Source organism: Argiope bruennichi, chromosome 10 (genome assembly GCF_947563725.1).
Source record: "Argiope bruennichi chromosome 10, qqArgBrue1.1, whole genome shotgun sequence".
Taxonomy (NCBI): domain Eukaryota; kingdom Metazoa; phylum Arthropoda; class Arachnida; order Araneae; family Araneidae; genus Argiope; species Argiope bruennichi.
Window position 1 is genome coordinate 98209193 of NC_079160.1, and position 18932 is coordinate 98228124.

An 18932-nucleotide genomic window follows, 5' to 3' on the forward strand; every position below is an offset into this window, starting at 1 on the left:
GCCAGAACGTTTGGTTAATGCATAATGAAGCACCAGAATATTTTAATTATATTCGGGAAATCTAGCTTGTTTTTTGCAAATGAAGTTTAACGAGCATGAATTCTGCAATGCTCATTAATGAATACTTGCTCGCTGCTTTTATTTTTCTCGAACGCATGAAAAATTTACGTACAAGAAGGTTACATCTGGATTACCTTATTCCTAATCCTCGCATTCATAGGGCCGTTCTCCTCGTCCGACTCATTGTCTCTTCGACGTCTTATTTTCCGATTTTCACTAAAATAATAATGAAACGCGACCCTATGTTTTCTGGTAAATTTTCATCTCCTTAATGCCTACTACCTCTGCGCTGAATTTATCTTTCGAATTTGGCAACGCTCTCTGCGAACATCGGTATGGATGTTGTAATTTCTGTGCTGTGGTCTTCATAACACTATATGAATTCTATTTCTGATTTTGTTTTCATCGAGAAGTTATATTGATTTTTTATATTTTCATAATATACATTTTAATGTTGTATCACATTTTCAAATCCAACTCATTAAAATTCTAAATTAAAAAAAAAAACTTTTCTTACAAAAAAACTGAAAAAATCAGAATCTAATAAATATTTTTTATTCAAATTTGGTACAATAATTTTCATTATGATTTGAAGTTCCTAAATTATTGAATAGACAATCTGTTCGATTAAAATATTTTATAATTGTATTATAGTTTCTTAATGAGATAAGAAGAAAATTGCATGATATTTATCAGTCAATTCTCGATAGTAAAATATTGAGAAGAAAACAGTTTTTTTTATTACCTCTAAAATTAGGTAATGTATTTTTGAAGTTAACTTCAAGATTTTGGACACATTATTTAAATAAATTCCAAATTTTTGCTTCTTATTTATTTTTGACCAAACACATCATATTTTTCTATTTCTTAGAACACATTATGAAATGGAAATTTTTAATTTTAGTATATAATTTACATAATTACTTAATATATTTTATTTTAAATAGTAACTACATAACTTACTTAATATATTTGTAGAATTAAAGATGATTTTTCAATTTATTTTAAAGCAAAAATATAAATATAAGTGTATTATTACATCTTTAGACAAAAATTTATCGTTACTTACGTACCTTAAGATGGAAAGCAATTATAATAAATTATTCAGATAATTATAATCGAATAATTACTTTCTCTTTTTCTCAGGAGACGTACGTGGAAATCAGCATGCTTTCCTAACTGGCATTTCGACATATTACATGAGAGAACATAACAGAATAGCTAAATATCTCAAGAAGAAGAATCCTCATTGGGAAGAGGAGAAATTATTTCAAGAAGCCAGGTTTGATATTAATTCTAGGATTTCATAATAGAATATCTTTTATTTCAGATACTTAAGATAAAAAAGAATTTGATTTGAAAGAGCGTTTTTGAAATGTTGTCACAAACCATAAAAAAAAAGGAATAAATAGCAAAACAGTTTAGATCCTATGAATACGAGTAGTGTAGAATGAAAATGTATTTTTAAACCTCATTTTTGTTCTACATTTGGCTTGATTACATGAAATATTGCATTCAATATGTGATGATTTTCATGTCAAACAATTTGAGGCCAAAATTTACGTCCATCCGTTTGTCTGTCCATATGAATGTGCCTAATAACATATGGGGCTCTAAGAAAGTAAAAGTTATTACTCCTTACTTTGGAATATTGAAATATGGCTAAATGAGGGAAATTAAGTTTATGTATAATAGTATTGAAGTTTTTAAATAAGTGATCAAGTGCATAAAGATACCTAAATTTCCCTCAATACTAGAAATCATATATTATGATCCCTGTTTAAACGTGGAATGAAATATTTGAGTGTGAAATTTGTAATAAACAACGGGAATACTTTACCATGGATACTTCTTTTCAAAACTCACGTGTTTATGTAACAAATTTTTATTAGAATAAAATGTCAAGTAACATCGTTAGAATATCTTCAAGATATTGGCCGGGATTCAGAATATTGAACAATCTGTTGAAGATTCTGTGCAATATCTTATATTAAAAGGAATGGGCGATTTTGAGCATGAATTCTGAATAGATGTTCGCTCAAAACATCTTTTGAAACTTTTACGTGTCTGCCTACAATTCTACGATGAAAACAGTTATACAGGAGATTATATCCGAAATTGCAGATGGCGGATATTAGTGGACAATATTCGTAGATATATTAGCTCGCAAAAAGTTGGACTTTCAAGTATGGACTTCGCATGAGAAAGATGCGTCGGTTTCAAAAATATATGTCAACCATGTTATCCATTTTTGGAAAATTGGATCGCATACTGCTTGAGGCAACAGGTTCTCAAGTAAATAGTTACATCGTTCGAGAATACATTACCTTCACATTTGTCGTAAGGTATTATGCTTGACAAAACTGAAACAAACTGCAAACATGTTTCCAAGCAAAATCACATCTTCAATGTATATGTCTTCAGCTTTTGCGCATACTCTGCGAATTCACGTTATGATTTTTCTTACTGAGAAACATGGGGCGGTGTCCTGAACCTGTATGACATGTATTCGAGGGTGCTTGAAAACGCAAGGTTTACGCCGCCAAAATAACAATACTGCACCATTAAGTTTGAATTGCTGTTATAAGTTACATTCTTACTGACCCCTGCCTATATTTCATCTGAAATGTTTACTTCACATATTTTTAGAATGAGTATTTCCAGATTCGGTGATTTACGTTAAAACAGTTAAATGATAAAAATTTGAATTCAGCATGACAGAGCGCTTACATATTTTAGCAACACTGAGAGATAATACCTGGATAAAACATATTCTAATCATTGGATTGTCAACCGCGAACCAATCGAAAAGACCACTGCAATACTTGAACGTAATTCTAAGAGGATTTCTAACATTACGGATTGAAATCCGTGGCTCAAGACATACGAAATGGATCTCGTCGTTAGGATCTTGTATTCAGAGTACGAAAACATTTATATAACCGAAATGAAAAGATTTATGAAACAATATACATAAATTCCTGAAATTTTTATTATAAGAAATTATTTATTTATAAGTAATGCGCTTGAAACTGAGATGTTCCAAAATATTTTTTATACATTGAAAAAAAATTTAGTTTTAACTATGAGTACTGATTAACACGGTTATATTTCTTTTGATAATAATATAAATAGTGTTTTTTATAGATTTTTAGGAGTCTAATCTTGATGAGTACTATAGAAAAAAGTATAGAGGATAAAATTTTGCGAAATTCCTTTCTTTTCGTTAAACGCATGTGTATCTCATTTTGAAAGACCATGAAAAATATACAATCAATACAATACAAGACCAATAAAAATATACAATCAAATATGAATTTGACAAGAAAGTTTTTATTTGCATTCAGTTTATAAACTATTCTAATACTGAAGTTCTAGAAATAAATGCTGAAATACGACGATCGTCTTACTATCCCAGCGACACCCCCCGGGGGGGGCACTTCGAAATGAGGATGAGATGCTTAAAGCATGATGGTTGGATCTCTCCACCCTGGAAGGTACACTAATAGGTGGGGGATATGACTCCTCCCGTCGATGACGGGACGTACTTCCTTCGGGGAGGGTTGTACCGTGGCCGGTGATGGCCCTTAGGACTCAAACTCAACCACAGTTCCCGCCAATGTTGCTGTTGCGGCGGTCCGGTAATTCAGTTTTTATGGTTTAAGTCTGTGTGCCTTCTTGGCGGGTCGGAGAGTTAGATGGCTGACTTACTATCCCAGCGACTCCCCTGAGACACCTCGAAATGAGGTTGAGATGCTTTCGTCATGGTGGTTGGATCTCGCTCCCTGGAGGGTACCTAAATAGGTGGGGAGTTGGCTCTTTCCATCGATGACGGGACGTACTTCCTTTTGGAAGGGTTGTACCGTGGCCGGTGATGGCCTGTAGGACTCAGCCATAGTTCTCGCCAATGCTGATGTTTCGGCTATCCGGTCATTCAGTATATATTATCCGTGTGCCTTCAGGTGGGTCTGATTGTCAGCGATATGACTTACTATCCCAACGAATATCCTTTCAATCTCTCTTTGATAAATATGATTATTAAATGTCCGAAATCTGAACATTGTCCATTACAAAAGCTCAGATCGAAGTAAGGGAGAGTGAAACCCAGTTCCTTGCACAAATCTTCTTAGTAGCTATCAATTAGGAAAGTCTTCTTTCTTATGTATTCTCCCCTAAAATTATAAGTTTTCTTTATTTCCCCTACTTCTGAAAATGAACCTGAGCTTCTTCTGACGTCACAGGGCTCATTATCAAGTAGTAAGCTAATATGTATACAATTGATATTCAATTTATTAATCTAAAAATATGCTGCTCAAATCTTTTATCTTATTTTCTACATATTAATCACTGTCCTCACAGGAGAATCACCGCAGCAACTATGCAATGCATCACCTACAAAGAATACTTACCGGTGCTCCTTGGTCAGTACATTATGGAACAGTTTAACTTGACGGTCAAAAATGGATCAGAAGGATCAACGTACAACCCTAAAATACGACTTGGAGTCAATAACGAATTCTCAACTGCAGCCTTTCGTCTGCATAGCATGGTACCAAAAGACGTGGATTCAATGGGTTCGAGGCTGAAAGATTATTACTCTAAACCAGAACTTATTCATGCAGGCGAAATGGAAGGAATAATGCAAAAGAGTTACAAGATGCCATCCCAGGAATACGATCATTATTTTGTGGAGGATGTGTCTAATTACATGGCTCAGTAAGATAGAAACTTTGCTCTTATTACTTCTGATGTTTATTCTAAATTGTAAAAGCTTTTTAAATGTTGAATTCCGACTTTAACTGTGCTTTATTTTATAATTTTATGTAGTGGATGTTTGTACAAGGCAGAATGAGCATTTTACATTATTGGAAATTTTATTATATGATTTGTATTATCAGAGTAATTTTTACATGCTCAAAAATGCATCTAAAATTTAATTGTGTTAAAGTTGTTAAGATATTTTTTATAAAACTATTGACTTCTATATCCCTATAAACAATCGATATAATAATACCAGCTTGAGTGGTCTCCTAAAACTTTCTTGCATATTCTCTGATAAAGGAGTTATCCCAGAGACCACTTTGACATTGGCATTCAATAAGTATGAAATATCAACCTTTTACTGAATCTATCAGGCCATCTTTGGTTAATGGTTTGGCAATAAATCCCTGGCTTGCGATTAGTAGTATTCGAAAATAGAATTTGTATTTTAGAAGCGTTTTTCCCAGCTGATTGAAATAAAAATTGGACACAAAATTATACTTCTAGTCAAAAACATTCTGTACTAAATTTGATAAATATACGTCATTGCGTTTTTGAGCTATCACGTTTGCATGTTTCTGATCTACAGACTCCAATCTGTAGTTGGATTTAACTGAGAATTTGATAGGTTTCTTTACTATAGATTTTAAGCCCCCGGGGAGGCACCTCGAAATGAAGATGAGATGCTTCAGGCATGGTGGGTGGATCTCGCCACCCTGGAGGGAACACAAATAGGTGGGGGATCTGACTCCTCCCATCGATGACGGGACGTACTTCCTTTTGGAAGGGTTGTACCGTGGTCGGTGATGGCCCTTAGGACTCAACCACAGTTCCCGCCAGTGTTGCTGTTGCGGCGGTCCGGTCATTCAGCCTTATAGTTTAAATCGGTGTGCCTTCGTGGCGGGTCGGAGAGTCAGATGGCTGACTTACCATAAAGTGTTAACCCCCGAGGGGCACCTCGAAATGAGGATGAGATGCTTCCGGCATGGTGGTTGGATCTCGCCACCCTGGAGGGTACACTAATAGGTGGGGAATCTGACTCCTCCCATCGATGACGAGACGTACTTCCTTCGGTAAGGGTTGTACCGGGGCTGGTGATGACCCTTAGGACTCAACCACAGTTCCTGCCAATGTTGCTGTTGCGGCGGTTCAGTCATTCAGTTTTAAGGTTTAAATCCGTGTGCCTTCGTGGCGGGTCGGAGAATCAGAAGGCTGACTTACTATAGATGTTAAATCTGTATAACGAATTTTATTTATTTAGCTTCTTCGTTTTGTAATTATCGTGTTAACTTATATTTGAACAGCCGAACAGACGGACTTCCTCTGAAGAAATTTTACTCAAAATTTAATAGATATCTGTAATTTTGGTGCAACAGCCGTAAGGCAAATTTCAACCATCTAGCTCAAAGCGTGTTTGAGTTATCTTTATCAGTGACAAACAAACGGATATTTTCCAAAAATGTGTTTTGCGAATTCAGAATCGTCGAAAATGAAGAGATGCGTCAAAATCTCGACTTCGAATTTTTATACATTTACTACACTCTCTTTAAACTGCGTATACGAGTAAGTAATAACATTATAAGCGTACATTTGCATTTCTAAATATAAAATTGAAAAAGTGTGAAAATTTTAAATTCATCTTATATTAATATTGGGTTTTTCATCGTCATATATCAGTAAGAATTAGTGGCAAAAGATTGATCGACTTGTACGAAATTGTGTTATATTGGTAAGTGGTACGCGTTGCGAAAATAACTGGATCCCAGGCAAAATATATTTTTTTTCCATTACTGGCGAGGCATCTGCAAACTGTGAAATCCACATGGTATTATTTTTTCGCTCTCTGTCTCTTTATATGTGATTTTAAGAAAAAGGCATAAATTCACTGACGATTTGTCTGCATGGTCGTCCTTGAGGTTCTGTTATGGGAAATCTATATCCCGTTGCTCCACCACGTTCGGCACTATTGGAATATGTCTTGCAGGAGCCCTCTTGTAATTTAAAATCATAAAATTATTTTTATCATTAGAAAGATCTTATTTAACTATTACACTGAATGGTTTACAATACATTGTTGAACATCTTATCGCCAATGTATTTGTATCAATTTTACATAAGATTTATAAATATGCAAAACATTGCTTTAACATCAAACACAAAATATCTGTCGTTTCCTCCTCAATGATACTGTTACGAACCTGTGATGCGGCTTCCCAGCATAGCTGGTTCCATAGGAGGTCCCAGAGCTTGGCGACAAACTTGGCGACAATTTGGCGACTTTGGCGCCAAAATAGATTATACCCGAAACATCGAGAATTTTCCCAATCCGTCCAGTAGGAACGAAGATACGCCACGAACGCTCCTGATTGATTGAAAGGCTTCTAGCCCCGCCTCCTGAGACCTATAAAAGGAGCAGCCTGTAGCTGCCGGAGTTGAGTCGTGACCCAGTAGTGGTAGAGCAGTCGGAAGCGAAAGAGTAGTAGTCGTCGTGAACCGACGGTGAACTGAGTAATCGTGGACCAATGGAGTCGAAGAGTAGTTGTGAACCGACGGTGAATTGGAGTCGTGAACCAGTGAAGTCGAAGAGTAGTCGGAAGCGACGGTGAAGAACTCGTCTTCCAGGGACTAGCGGAGCAGCGACGGAGTAGAGCTGCTGTGTATACTGTTGTCCGCTGCTGTGTATGCTGTTGGATGCTGCACGTCTCGGCTGAAGATAATAATCTGTTGTGCTGTATATAGTTGTCGTCTTTGTGTTGTCCTGTGTGTCTTCGTGTAAATGAAAGTCGTTGTTTTATTTTCTACTGCCGCCTGGTGATTGAGCGTTCTTCACACCATATAACTTCCACTATCCAAACGAACCCCGGGAAAATTTCGTAACAATACAAATATCAAAAATTGGAGCAAAAATTATATTTTTCATCTCGAGGTGCAAAAATTTTTTAAAAATACATCAGAGGCTGATATAAATATCCCAAATAAGTTGGAACTTTGATTGTATTCAGTAAATAATTAGATTTTCACTGAATGTATAAGTATCTTTTTTTTCATATTAATTCTTATGCTTGAGTTAATAATGAAAATAAATAAGAAATGCATAATAAAATACCGTCTACTCAGGTATAAAAATGAAGTAATTGAATGACGGTGAAGAAAATGTAAAATAAAATTATATATCTAAATGGAAATCAGTATATTATTCCAACACTTATAATTCAAATTAAATGTTGTCTTTAAAAAAAATAGCTTGTATTACTTCAGAGGTAATTGCAGTGTTACAAGATTGTTAAAAAAAACTTTGTTTTTAGGTGAAATAATTTTAATCATATAAGAAATAAAACTAGTAACTCTGAAAAGATATTCAAATAAAAAGCTGTTCTTAAGAAAATTAGCTTTTATTGCTTAAGAATTATCTAGTTACAAAGATTTGATATTAACTCTTACTTTTTATTGACATATCTTTATACGATAATATGAATACATTTATAGACGGAACGGACAACCATTTGGTCTCGATTTAGTTTCTCTTGACATTCAAAGAGGAAGAGATCATGGATTGGCTCCTTACGTGGTAATGGTAAGATTCTGTTCCGAAGGAAGATTGAACATTACGACCTTTGATGACCTTGCGCCTTTGCTGATGACGGAGGAAAATGCAGAAATGTTGAAAGAAAACTATGCGTAAGACTACTTTTTTAGAATATCATCATTGAGATATTGCAATTTTTATATTTACATGATTGTGCCATTAAATATGAAATATTATTTTCATTAAATGTTCTGTAAGTGGAAAAAAGTATAAGAAGATACAACGGTGTTATTTAAATTTTTGAGATTTCTTTAAACAATTTCTAGAGCAATTTCTTGATATTATCAAGATTAAACAAATATTGTGTTATCATTTAATATTTTTTTTATTTTTATTTTATATATATATATTGCAAAATTCTAGATTATTCTGAAAATTTTCTGTCAGACATAAAATTTTTCTTTTCATGACACAGACAATGAATTTTTCCTGTCTGTGACATGAGACGATTTATCTTATCCAGATGGCATTCGCAGTCAGATTATATAATAAAGTATTGTTTTTGATACCGCAATTTGTAAAAATAGCAATGCATTGCAAACGAGCATTACTTAATGCCAGTCGAAATGACTTCAAAGTATAATAAAAACTTATACAGAATGTGCCGAGAATTGGTAATGGCTTGACGATTGTTCTTTCAGGCTTATAAACAAGCTAACTAAATCTAAACAATTCTCAAGGTAATAAACTTAGATTCAATTCTGTTTTTTTTTAAATGTCAGTTTCATCAGTTTTGCATGGTTGCATTTTTTTTTCTTTTTTTTATATTTATGGGACGTATTTTCGTAATGAAAATTTTTTCGAACCATGAAAGTTTTAGGCATAAAATAAAAAACCTTACTATATTATTAAACTCTTTTTTAATCTAAACAATTCTCAAGGTAATAAAAGGTAATAAAAATTATCAAGGTAATAAACTTAGATTCAATTCTATTTTTTTTTTAAATGTCAGTTTCAACAGTTGTACATGGTTGCATTTTTTTTTTTTTTTAATTTATGAGACGTATTTTCGGAATGAAAATTTTTTCGAACCATGAAAGTTTTAGGCATAAAAAAACCTTACTAGTCTATTAAACTCATTTTTCCATTTTTTTATTATTAATTAAATATTGAATTAATACTTATATTTGCAAAAGTATTGCTATTTATAAATCATGAATTGTTCAAAAGGCAACAAATAATTGAAGCTCGAAATCGCGTAGGCAATAAATAAAGCATAAATGGCAATTTTCATCTTCATCTGCTTCACCTGCTTTTACCAGTATTGCAATGTTATTACGTCTGCTTCTTTGAAAGCAGGTGCATTTTTAAAAGATTGGTCTGCTGTTAGAGACATGGGGTTTTCACCATAGTAATTCTACGGGGCTATAGAATATCCCCCGTGGTGTCATCTGCTGCTCATGCGCAGATGGCTTTCGTTATATCTCGTAAACTACATATGTTTGGGATTTTCACCATAGGGGCTATAGAAGACCACCCCTAAGGGGCTATAGAAGACCCCCACCATGGAGTTTTCTACTGCGCATGCTCAGATGGTTTTCGTTATATCTCGTAAACTATATATCTAAGAGACAAGGGGTTTTCCCCATAGTAATCCTACGGGGCTATAGAAGATCCCCCATGGAGTCCTTTAGTGCGCCTGCGCATATGGTTTTCGTTATATCTCGTAAACTACACATGTTAGAGACATGGGGTTTTCACTTAGAAGTATCCCCGGGGGTCTTCTAAGGCCACCAAAACGTTGGGTCCATTGCGCATGCGCAGTACGAAATGTGCTTGCTAATGTGCTCTTTAAATGTTTTACGAAGTCTATGTATTCCAACACGAACAATCTCTAAATTATAGGCAAGTAAAATCACTTACCTATGTTTTGTTGGTTGGAATCTCTTTGTTAACATACTGATGTTGTTGTCTCCATCTGGTTGCAGCTGAAAATCTCAAATTTCTAATTAGTGGCAGGTTCAGTGACTATGACTCATTAACACGGGGAACTTATCTTTAAGAAGATTATTTAATAGTTACTTGATTATATGTTACATGATTAAGAATATATTTACAAGTTAGAAGAGAATAAAACGCGTTCGTTGGTTGCCGCCAAAACGAGAGGAAGTCAACAAGCCCCTGGTGGCGAGAAGGTAAAGTTCTTTACAGTCAAAACTGGTTACAGTTAAGTCCTTCTTTCCGGCACTATGTAAAGAAGTCACTGTGTTACTAAGTTTTTAAAATTACGCCCAAAAGCTTCTGCGGCAAACATCGAGTTTCTAACATTGATTTTACACATATCAAAAATTTTAGAGACAGGGAATAAAAAAGCTTCAATGTATCTTTAATTTCTGAAATTAAAGCTGCTGCTGTGTTATTGCTAATATTTGCTTATCAAGGCATAAGAATTTTCCCTGTCAACAATTTTATTAAACACGCTTTTATTGCACTTAATGTAAAGCATATAATATATCTCAATATTATCCGTACCCTAAAAAAGCCATCTCATCAATCGAACAATGAGCCAATCAGCTAGTTACTCGCCGAAGTCCGAAATATTAAAATCACAACTTGTAACGGCCTTTCATTGTACCTTCAAAGTTCACTATCAAAAACTCAATGATCTTTCAATGTTACTATCAATAATCCACTGAGAAAAACTGACTGAAACGTTGGCAATATTTTTTAATAAATATTAATTGGACAGTTGTCCTCCTTGATTCTGTTTTATTTATTCCATTACCAGTATTTAATATTTATGATGAAGACGGACTTTTAAAGGCTGTTCTCAAAAGTGTTGTATAAACAATTTCGCAAAATAGTTGTCTCTGTGGCAAAAACGAAACAGTATCAAGAAACTTCTTTCAACTGTTTCCTCATGGCAGCGAATCTGCCCACAGTGGCACCAAGAGCAAGGGGATACAAGGTCACAGATAGGAAAACATTCAGCAGATTAAAACTCGGAATGAGAATGAAGATTGGCAACAATGCGAATCTGGAAGAAAATAAAAGAAGAAAATTTCAGTTAAAGATATCTTTAATTGAAAAATGACTTTTTCAAAACTGTGATGACGAATATGTCCTATTGAGCTATAGTTTTACACATGTTGAATTTTTTTGTTGTTGCTTGAAATAAGATGAAAAGGGAGTTAAATGTTAAGAAAGCTAAAAAATCCTAATATATGTAAATACATCCACCATTTTTCCTCCCAATTTTTAAATAAATGTATTAATATTGTACTAAATTCGAATCATCATTGAAATTTACTAATCAATGCAAGACATTCCCTTTGAAGTTCTTTTCAAATATTTTTTTTTTAAATATTGGAAAATTATTGTATGATTACAATTTTACTCTACAAAACAATTTTCTGAAATTTTTCAATCAACAAACAAAAATTAAAAATAATTTTTTAAGAGAATTGCATTCAACTTCTCTTAAAATTCACGTTGAGGTCATGAAAATTTTAGTAAAGTAACACTTGCTTATAATGCAACTAGATCGTAATTGTCAGCGGGGTTATTCTTTTCAAAACTTTTTTGTATACTTTTTAATAAAGATATTATCCCATAGAGTATCTTGTATGGCACTAGCATACAATGGTCATAAAATATTAATCTTTGGCATGAATTTAGCATTTTTACTGATTCTATAGTATGATCCTTGGCATTATGTGGTTAATTGTATCGAAAAAACTTTTTGTATTTTAAGGTGTATGTACACACTTGAAATTTCGAAAATCGTTCAAAATTTCGAATATTTTTTTATTGCTTAATAATGTTCTCTGATCCTTTATTTTTCAAACGATACCAAGATGTTGTCAATATTCGAAATAGTTCTCGAGTTATAATTATTTTTCTTGAGGTGCTTTCATTAAAAACTCTAATTACGGTTTTTTTAAAATTCATTTTATGAAGAATGATATTTTTCCACTGTGTTGCTTCATTCAAACAATCATAATTCAACAAGAAATGAACCAAATACAGTTATTTATATATCAAAATAATCTGTATGAAATAGCGGATGTTTTGTACCTCAATTAAAATTATATTTCATAGAAATAAATTTTTAATAGCTATTTAAATGTTAAAATTGCAGAAAAAATCTCACTTTTTCTATTCATCATTAATGAAAAAATTGTTTTAAAAAAACTATATATTTTTATAATTTGATTGAGACAGACAACATGAAGACTGATATTAGGCATAATTTCCAATTAGAATTGTGTGTCTGTACAAATTAGAATTTAAGATATCATGTTCAAAAAATAGGCTAATTAGCTCATCATTATTATTAGCTCATTATTATTATCAAAAAATAGGCTAATTAGCTCATTAAATATTATTAATTAGTGTAATATGGTTTTTTCTCACTGAAATGAATTTAAACATACATTAATGACCCACTGTGAAAAAACTGGGCTTTTAAATTTAAAATTAAGAAAAAAAATCTTCTAGTGTGTACGTACACCTTTCAATTTTTTTCCCATCCGAATAAAATCAAAACTGCAATTGTATATAAATATATCCAATCCAGTCACTAAATTTGATATTTTTAAATCTTAGCGTTTTTGAGTTATCTCTTTTGCATGCTTCTGAAAATACAGATTGGTAGACGATAAACCACTAGTTGGATTTCACAATTTCACTCAAACTTTGAGGGATGTCTAAACTGCAGACGTCAAATCGTTTTACCGAATGCTATCCTTCTAGTTCTCTTTGTTATTTGGTTAAATCGTTAACTTAAATTCGAGCAGTGAGGCAGTCAGACTTTTTTTAACGGATTTTGCTCAAAATTTGTTTCAAATCTATAAATTTGGCGTCAAGACCGCATGCAACATTTTTTTTCGTCTAGCTTAAAGCGGTGTTGAATTATCTTTGTCACAGACAGATAGAGATGCATAATCCACGATTTTTTGAATAACAAATAATATTGCTATTATTATTTTTAAATATGCGTTCCAAATATCTGTTATTTCAATCATATTATTAATTAAAAATTATTACTTAATATTAAACATCAGTTTTATTAATTGTAATTAATACTTAATTTACTAATTTAAGTAACGTGTGATTGAATTAATTTATCTGTTTCAGCTTACTTCTTAAATTTTATTTTTTTTTCTCAAAACTATTTATTTAATTTATTTATTAGAGTGAACCATTTTCTGGAAAAGATGAGTTAAAAATATATGTTATTTCTTTAAAATGTTTACTTTAGTCCTATATTCTACCAATAGATGGCGTCAGCAGTAAACAGAATACATGTAATCAATGTCAATCATGTCACGAGCAATTAAAAATGATCTGTATGGAATAGTGCATCATCAAATACGAATATCGGTCACTCCCGTAAAGTGGAGTGGTGACTTCGCACTTTTCAGTGAAGCCTCGCACTTTCCGGTGAAATCCCCGCTCCGATAAATTTCAGTGATATGCAATTCAATGATACGATACGATAATTCCAATAACTGGTCCGTTCACTTTTCAATCCAATCACAGATTTCTTTCGAGAGCTTCCATTGGACAGATCGTATCGATTGTTACTTTCCAGTCAAGTCACCGCTCCGGCAAATTTCAGTGATATCGTATCGATTGTTACTTTCTATCATGATCCAAAACCTGTAATCGAAATACCATCAGTAAGATCGTATCAAGGATTTGAATCACACCCCTCTTTGAAAAGTATTGATCACTTTTATTTGTGACTTTTTGATATTGGTTACGTAACAACCGCTCTGAAAATATTCGTCATCCCTACAGACAGATAGTCATTCTTATTTTTCGAACTCAGGGAGTTCTAAAACGTGGATATTCATCAAAATCTTGAATTCAAATATTTAAAGATTGCACCATTTTCTCTTTATTTCGTGCATTTCAAAATAAAAATTAATTCAAATATAAAACATTAACCTGATTTTCTACAATTCATTGCATATAGTGATTTTCCTTCATAAATTAATTTGTTATTTTTATATTAATTTCCCTGCAATTTTGTTTGTGTCACAGATCAGTGGAGGACATTGACTTATTTGTTGGAATTCAGATGGAACACCCCTTTCCTGGATCAATAGTAGGCCCAACAGCCAGTTGTATAATCGCTCTGCAGTTTTATTACACCAAGTTTGGGGACCGATTTTTCTTTGAACATATAGGGGAAATACCTTCCTTCTCTGAAGGTAATACGTTCGTACTTTTTAAAATCGTGTAATAGTGATTTATAAAAATAATTGTTAATTGCCATTAAGAACAATTGTGATTAATCCTAATTAATATGACAAGATTTAGAACTCAGATTTTATCTCGAAATTAAAATATATTCTTTTAATATTAAAAAAAGTAGTTGAAATTATATCATCGTAATTCTCGATTTTTTTTTCCACAGTTTTCGTATATTATTAATGTTTTCTATATAAATAAGAGACAAAACTCTATAAATTTAAAAATGATTTTGAACTTAGAGCATAGTTTTCAAAAAGAAAATGGGATGAATTTCTATTACTTATGATAAGGTATGCATAATAATTTCGCACATAAAAGATATATACTGTTTCAAAGTGAAACGAAATTAGAAAATATTCTTAAGAAATAGAAATAAATTGTTTGCACATTATAATCAATTTTAGAAATAAATCGTGCCTTTATTCCACAATATTCCAAAATTCCACAGATTTGTGGGTAGAATAAAATGCTATCTACTGTGCAAATGGAAACGAACGGTCATTTTCAACAATTCAGATTTCTTATTGAAAAATGTAATTTATTGCTTTAATATACTAAATTCGAACCACCTGCGATCTGCAACACACCAAATTGCTTATAATGAGATACTTTGAAGAAACTAGCTGTAATCTTCAACACACCAAATTGCTTATAATGAGATACTTTTAAAAAAAATTAAAAAAACTATTTTTTGCAACAATTTTTATAAATGCATATATCTCAAGGTATCATTTAATGATGGAATATTTCCAAGTCAAAAAATACATCCGAAGTCTATTAAAAATAATTTTTATTCAAAAGATATTTTGGCATTTGTTCCTAGAATGGGGCAAATTTTTGACCTTCGTAAATTTGAATTATTTGTCAAAAAATGATTTAAGTATTGATATACATTTAATAGATATTTATTATCGTGCTTATTGTTATCAGATTTCAATATGATTTTGACTAAGGAAAGAGTTTCAAGTAAAAATACATGATCAATAAACAAAAGAAAATCTAACGTTTTCTATGAAGTCCGATGCATTCAGCCCAAGAGCATAGGAGAACTCACTTGTGCACAGCCGACACCTGTAATCACTGAACGATGCCGAATTCGTTGTGATCAATTGCTAGTATATTCTCCATGCAGCTATCCCAGCAACCAGTTCTTCAGACCTGAACAGTCACTTTAGAGATATCTGACTGCTTCCATTTCTGCACAGACATACTATGTAGAAACAATAGTGTGCCGAAGTCATTATCACCTTCTAGAAGGTGTCTTGTTCACGGTGATTGTCCCCTCCAGCCAGACATATCAGGCGAAGCCCGAATGCTGCATCTCACCAACATCTGGCTTTCTAGAAAACCAAGACACAGACCCCTTTTAAATATTCTATTAACAATTTTTCTTGATGTAAATCCACAATTATAACTTTTTAGCTTGTTGTTACTCAATTAGTTATTAAAATATTTCGACCCGCCAAACTAAGTTCTAATAATGCTTTTCAACAAATTGATGTTATAATTCATCTTCGTTACCAAACTCACATAACCCATCAAACTAAGTTTTTATGACAACCTCTAAATCTGCCAAATCCCAGGACTGCATTTTCTTTCTAACTTCCACCATCCACATTCCTTCAGCTCAACATTATACAAGAAACTCAAGGCTAAAGAAGAAACAACCATTAAATTTCAATCCACTTAGGTGAAAAAAAATCTCTGTTCTCATTCTCATTGGATTTTGAGATCATCCTTGGGGATGTATACAACCCACCAAGTCATTATAATCAAAACATTCCAGATGTTACCTTGATTTGCTGTTCATCAACTCACGCCTTGACAGCTGACAGACATCTTCACTTTCTTGCAAATCCCTTTCCACTGACGTTACCTACAAACTTTCAATCTGAATTATTACCACGAAACATGTACTAATTAATCCTCTTGAGGGTGAAGTGAGAAGACAAAACTGATTTTCCAGCAGCAGACATGGGTGTCCACTTTTTATGTGGGATGCAGTAAACTACAGATAATCACCTACGAGTTTCTTCATACAACACCATAAACAAACTGCAGAAAAGGTGGTGAAAAAGTCTTCATCTGCACCTGCAAGTAAGTTTCTGATTCTGCTCTGCAGATAATATTCAACCTGGAGGTCATCATCCAACTCCGCTTCTTTACAGTTAGATGCCGTTATACCAATCCTGCTCCTACTACAAAATACATACCACAAAAAAATGGCCAAAAATATCTTTCCCCCATCAATACGAAGATTCAAGCCTCACTCGAGTGGGTGGCTCTTGTCTAAACACTTCCCAAAAGAAGAAAAGAGAAAAGATTCCTGAGTACCTTTAGATTCGGACATACGTACGTGCCTGAAGGACGAACCCGTGAAGGGATCTGAGAGTTTTCAAAAGAAACTTTTATATAAAGTAGAGAGCTGCGTTTATGATTTGATTAAATTTGATCATTAAATGCATGAAAATTCAGAGAAGGGAAACAATAGTAAGAATATTAGATCCATTAGAAAATGGCTGTTATAAACCTAAGATGGGAATTAGTAGTTATAAAGATAAAATGAAAATTATTCAATAGGAAATTGACTTTAATCATATATATATTTATTTACATCTGATAAACTTTTGAAATAGGAATTAAAAAAAGACTTATTGATTACTGTTTAATCGCTGATGGTATCTCTTAAATACAAATTTAATTAAATGCTTTGTATATCGTTATAATATATCATAACCATATTTATCTTCTAGTATCTTATACCCATGTATATATATTATAACATTTCTTATCAAAATATATTTTATTATAGCCATCTTATAGCTATAAACAACGTAAACAAAGTTTTATTCAATTTATTTAATTAAATATATCAGACCATATACCTCGATTCTATATTCATTTCTCCGATGGCAAAAGATTATATATTGCTTTTTCAAACTTTTACGAGACAACTAGAATTTAATTATTTTATGTAGTACTTCTATTTTAAAGTTCTCGTAAACTAAGTTGTATCACACGATCAAACGTATTAATAATGCTACATACGGCAATTTGCCACCTTCTGGCCACTCATATGAAACACACATTAAAATGTCAAAATCAGTATTTTGTAAAAAATGATTTGTAATTATTTGCCAACTGGGGACAAAATTAAGATCAGATTTTTATGTTTCCAACAGCAAACAATGTGCACAAAATGACTGTTACTTGTTTACCCCATGCAAGTGTACATCAAAATTCATGTCTGTAAAACGATAATTTATACTTTTCTCTTTTTATTTTAATTGTTTTAAATATTTTATTCTTTTGTAGCCCAAAGAAATTCCATCAGGCAGTGTTCTTTATCTCGTCTTTTGTGCGATAATTCTGACATTACACACTTGCAAAAGAATATTATGCTTCTTCCTAGTGATACGTAAGTTCTATACAAGTTCTATAATAATTTTCGTAATTTCTTGTACTCCAGCGTAATATTCTTGGATTCCAAAAATTTGAATATATTAATTTAGAAACAGTAGTTGAAAGTTTTTGTCCATAGATGGCAGCACGTGATAAAAGTAATAAATGAATAATGACGGTTCTATGAATAATAACTGAAATGGCAATTTTTAATTTCATATATTTTTTTTCATTACATATCATCGTTTTCATTTCTTTTTCAGAAGTGAAGGGGATTCTATTAATTTTTAAATAATTAGGGCGTATGAAAAATTTCTTTCTGTAGATACGTAATTTTAAATAATAATTTATCTTCTTGTCAATACATTCATACCAAATTTTGAATTTAAAATAAGTTTCATTTCACAAAATTGTTAAAAAACAATTTTTTTTTTTTGTAATGTTGATATTTTTTTATTAATTTACGCGATGTTATCTATATAAAAAGAATTTTTCATTCATTGTTTCAGAAATCCTGAAGTTCCTTGTGAAGACATTCCAGAAATCGATCTATCTCTTTGGATAGAAAGCCCACCCCATGAAAATAACACCACTGTTGATTCTTTTTTGTCTCTTTTATTAGCTCATTATTATTTATAGAGAAATATAAAGATAATTTTATATTGAAACAAGTTGATCTGAAACTTTTTTCTCTAATCATGTGTTAGAAATGGTTCATTTATGAAAACAATGTTTTTAAATAAAATTTTTGAAGTCACTTTGATCTTTAATTAATATACATTATTTGTGAATTTATTTTTTAATAATGCACAAGAGTTTTACAAATTTTTTCTAATTTCACCATTAAGAATTTTACGATTGAATTTCGAAAATTTCTTTGTAAGTTTATTGAATTAATGCTGAATAATTTATGAAAATT

The 18932-nt window shown here is 32.2% G+C and overlaps 1 protein-coding gene across 1 annotated transcript in view; it reads left to right on the forward strand.

Moving 5' to 3' along the window:
- Positions 1-18718, forward strand: part of LOC129988266 (peroxidase-like) — a 49557-nt gene extending 30839 nt beyond the window's left edge. Inside the window, exons 9-14 of the mRNA XM_056096453.1 lie at positions 1207-1342; positions 4420-4776; positions 8308-8499; positions 14399-14568; positions 17927-18029; positions 18523-18718. Coding sequence (XP_055952428.1) covers positions 1207-1342; positions 4420-4776; positions 8308-8499; positions 14399-14568; positions 17927-18029; positions 18523-18652 — 1088 coding nt within the window. The 3' untranslated portion in view covers positions 18653-18718. The remainder of the gene's footprint in view (positions 1-1206; positions 1343-4419; positions 4777-8307; positions 8500-14398; positions 14569-17926; positions 18030-18522) is intronic.
- The last annotated feature ends 214 nt before the right edge of the window (positions 18719-18932 follow it).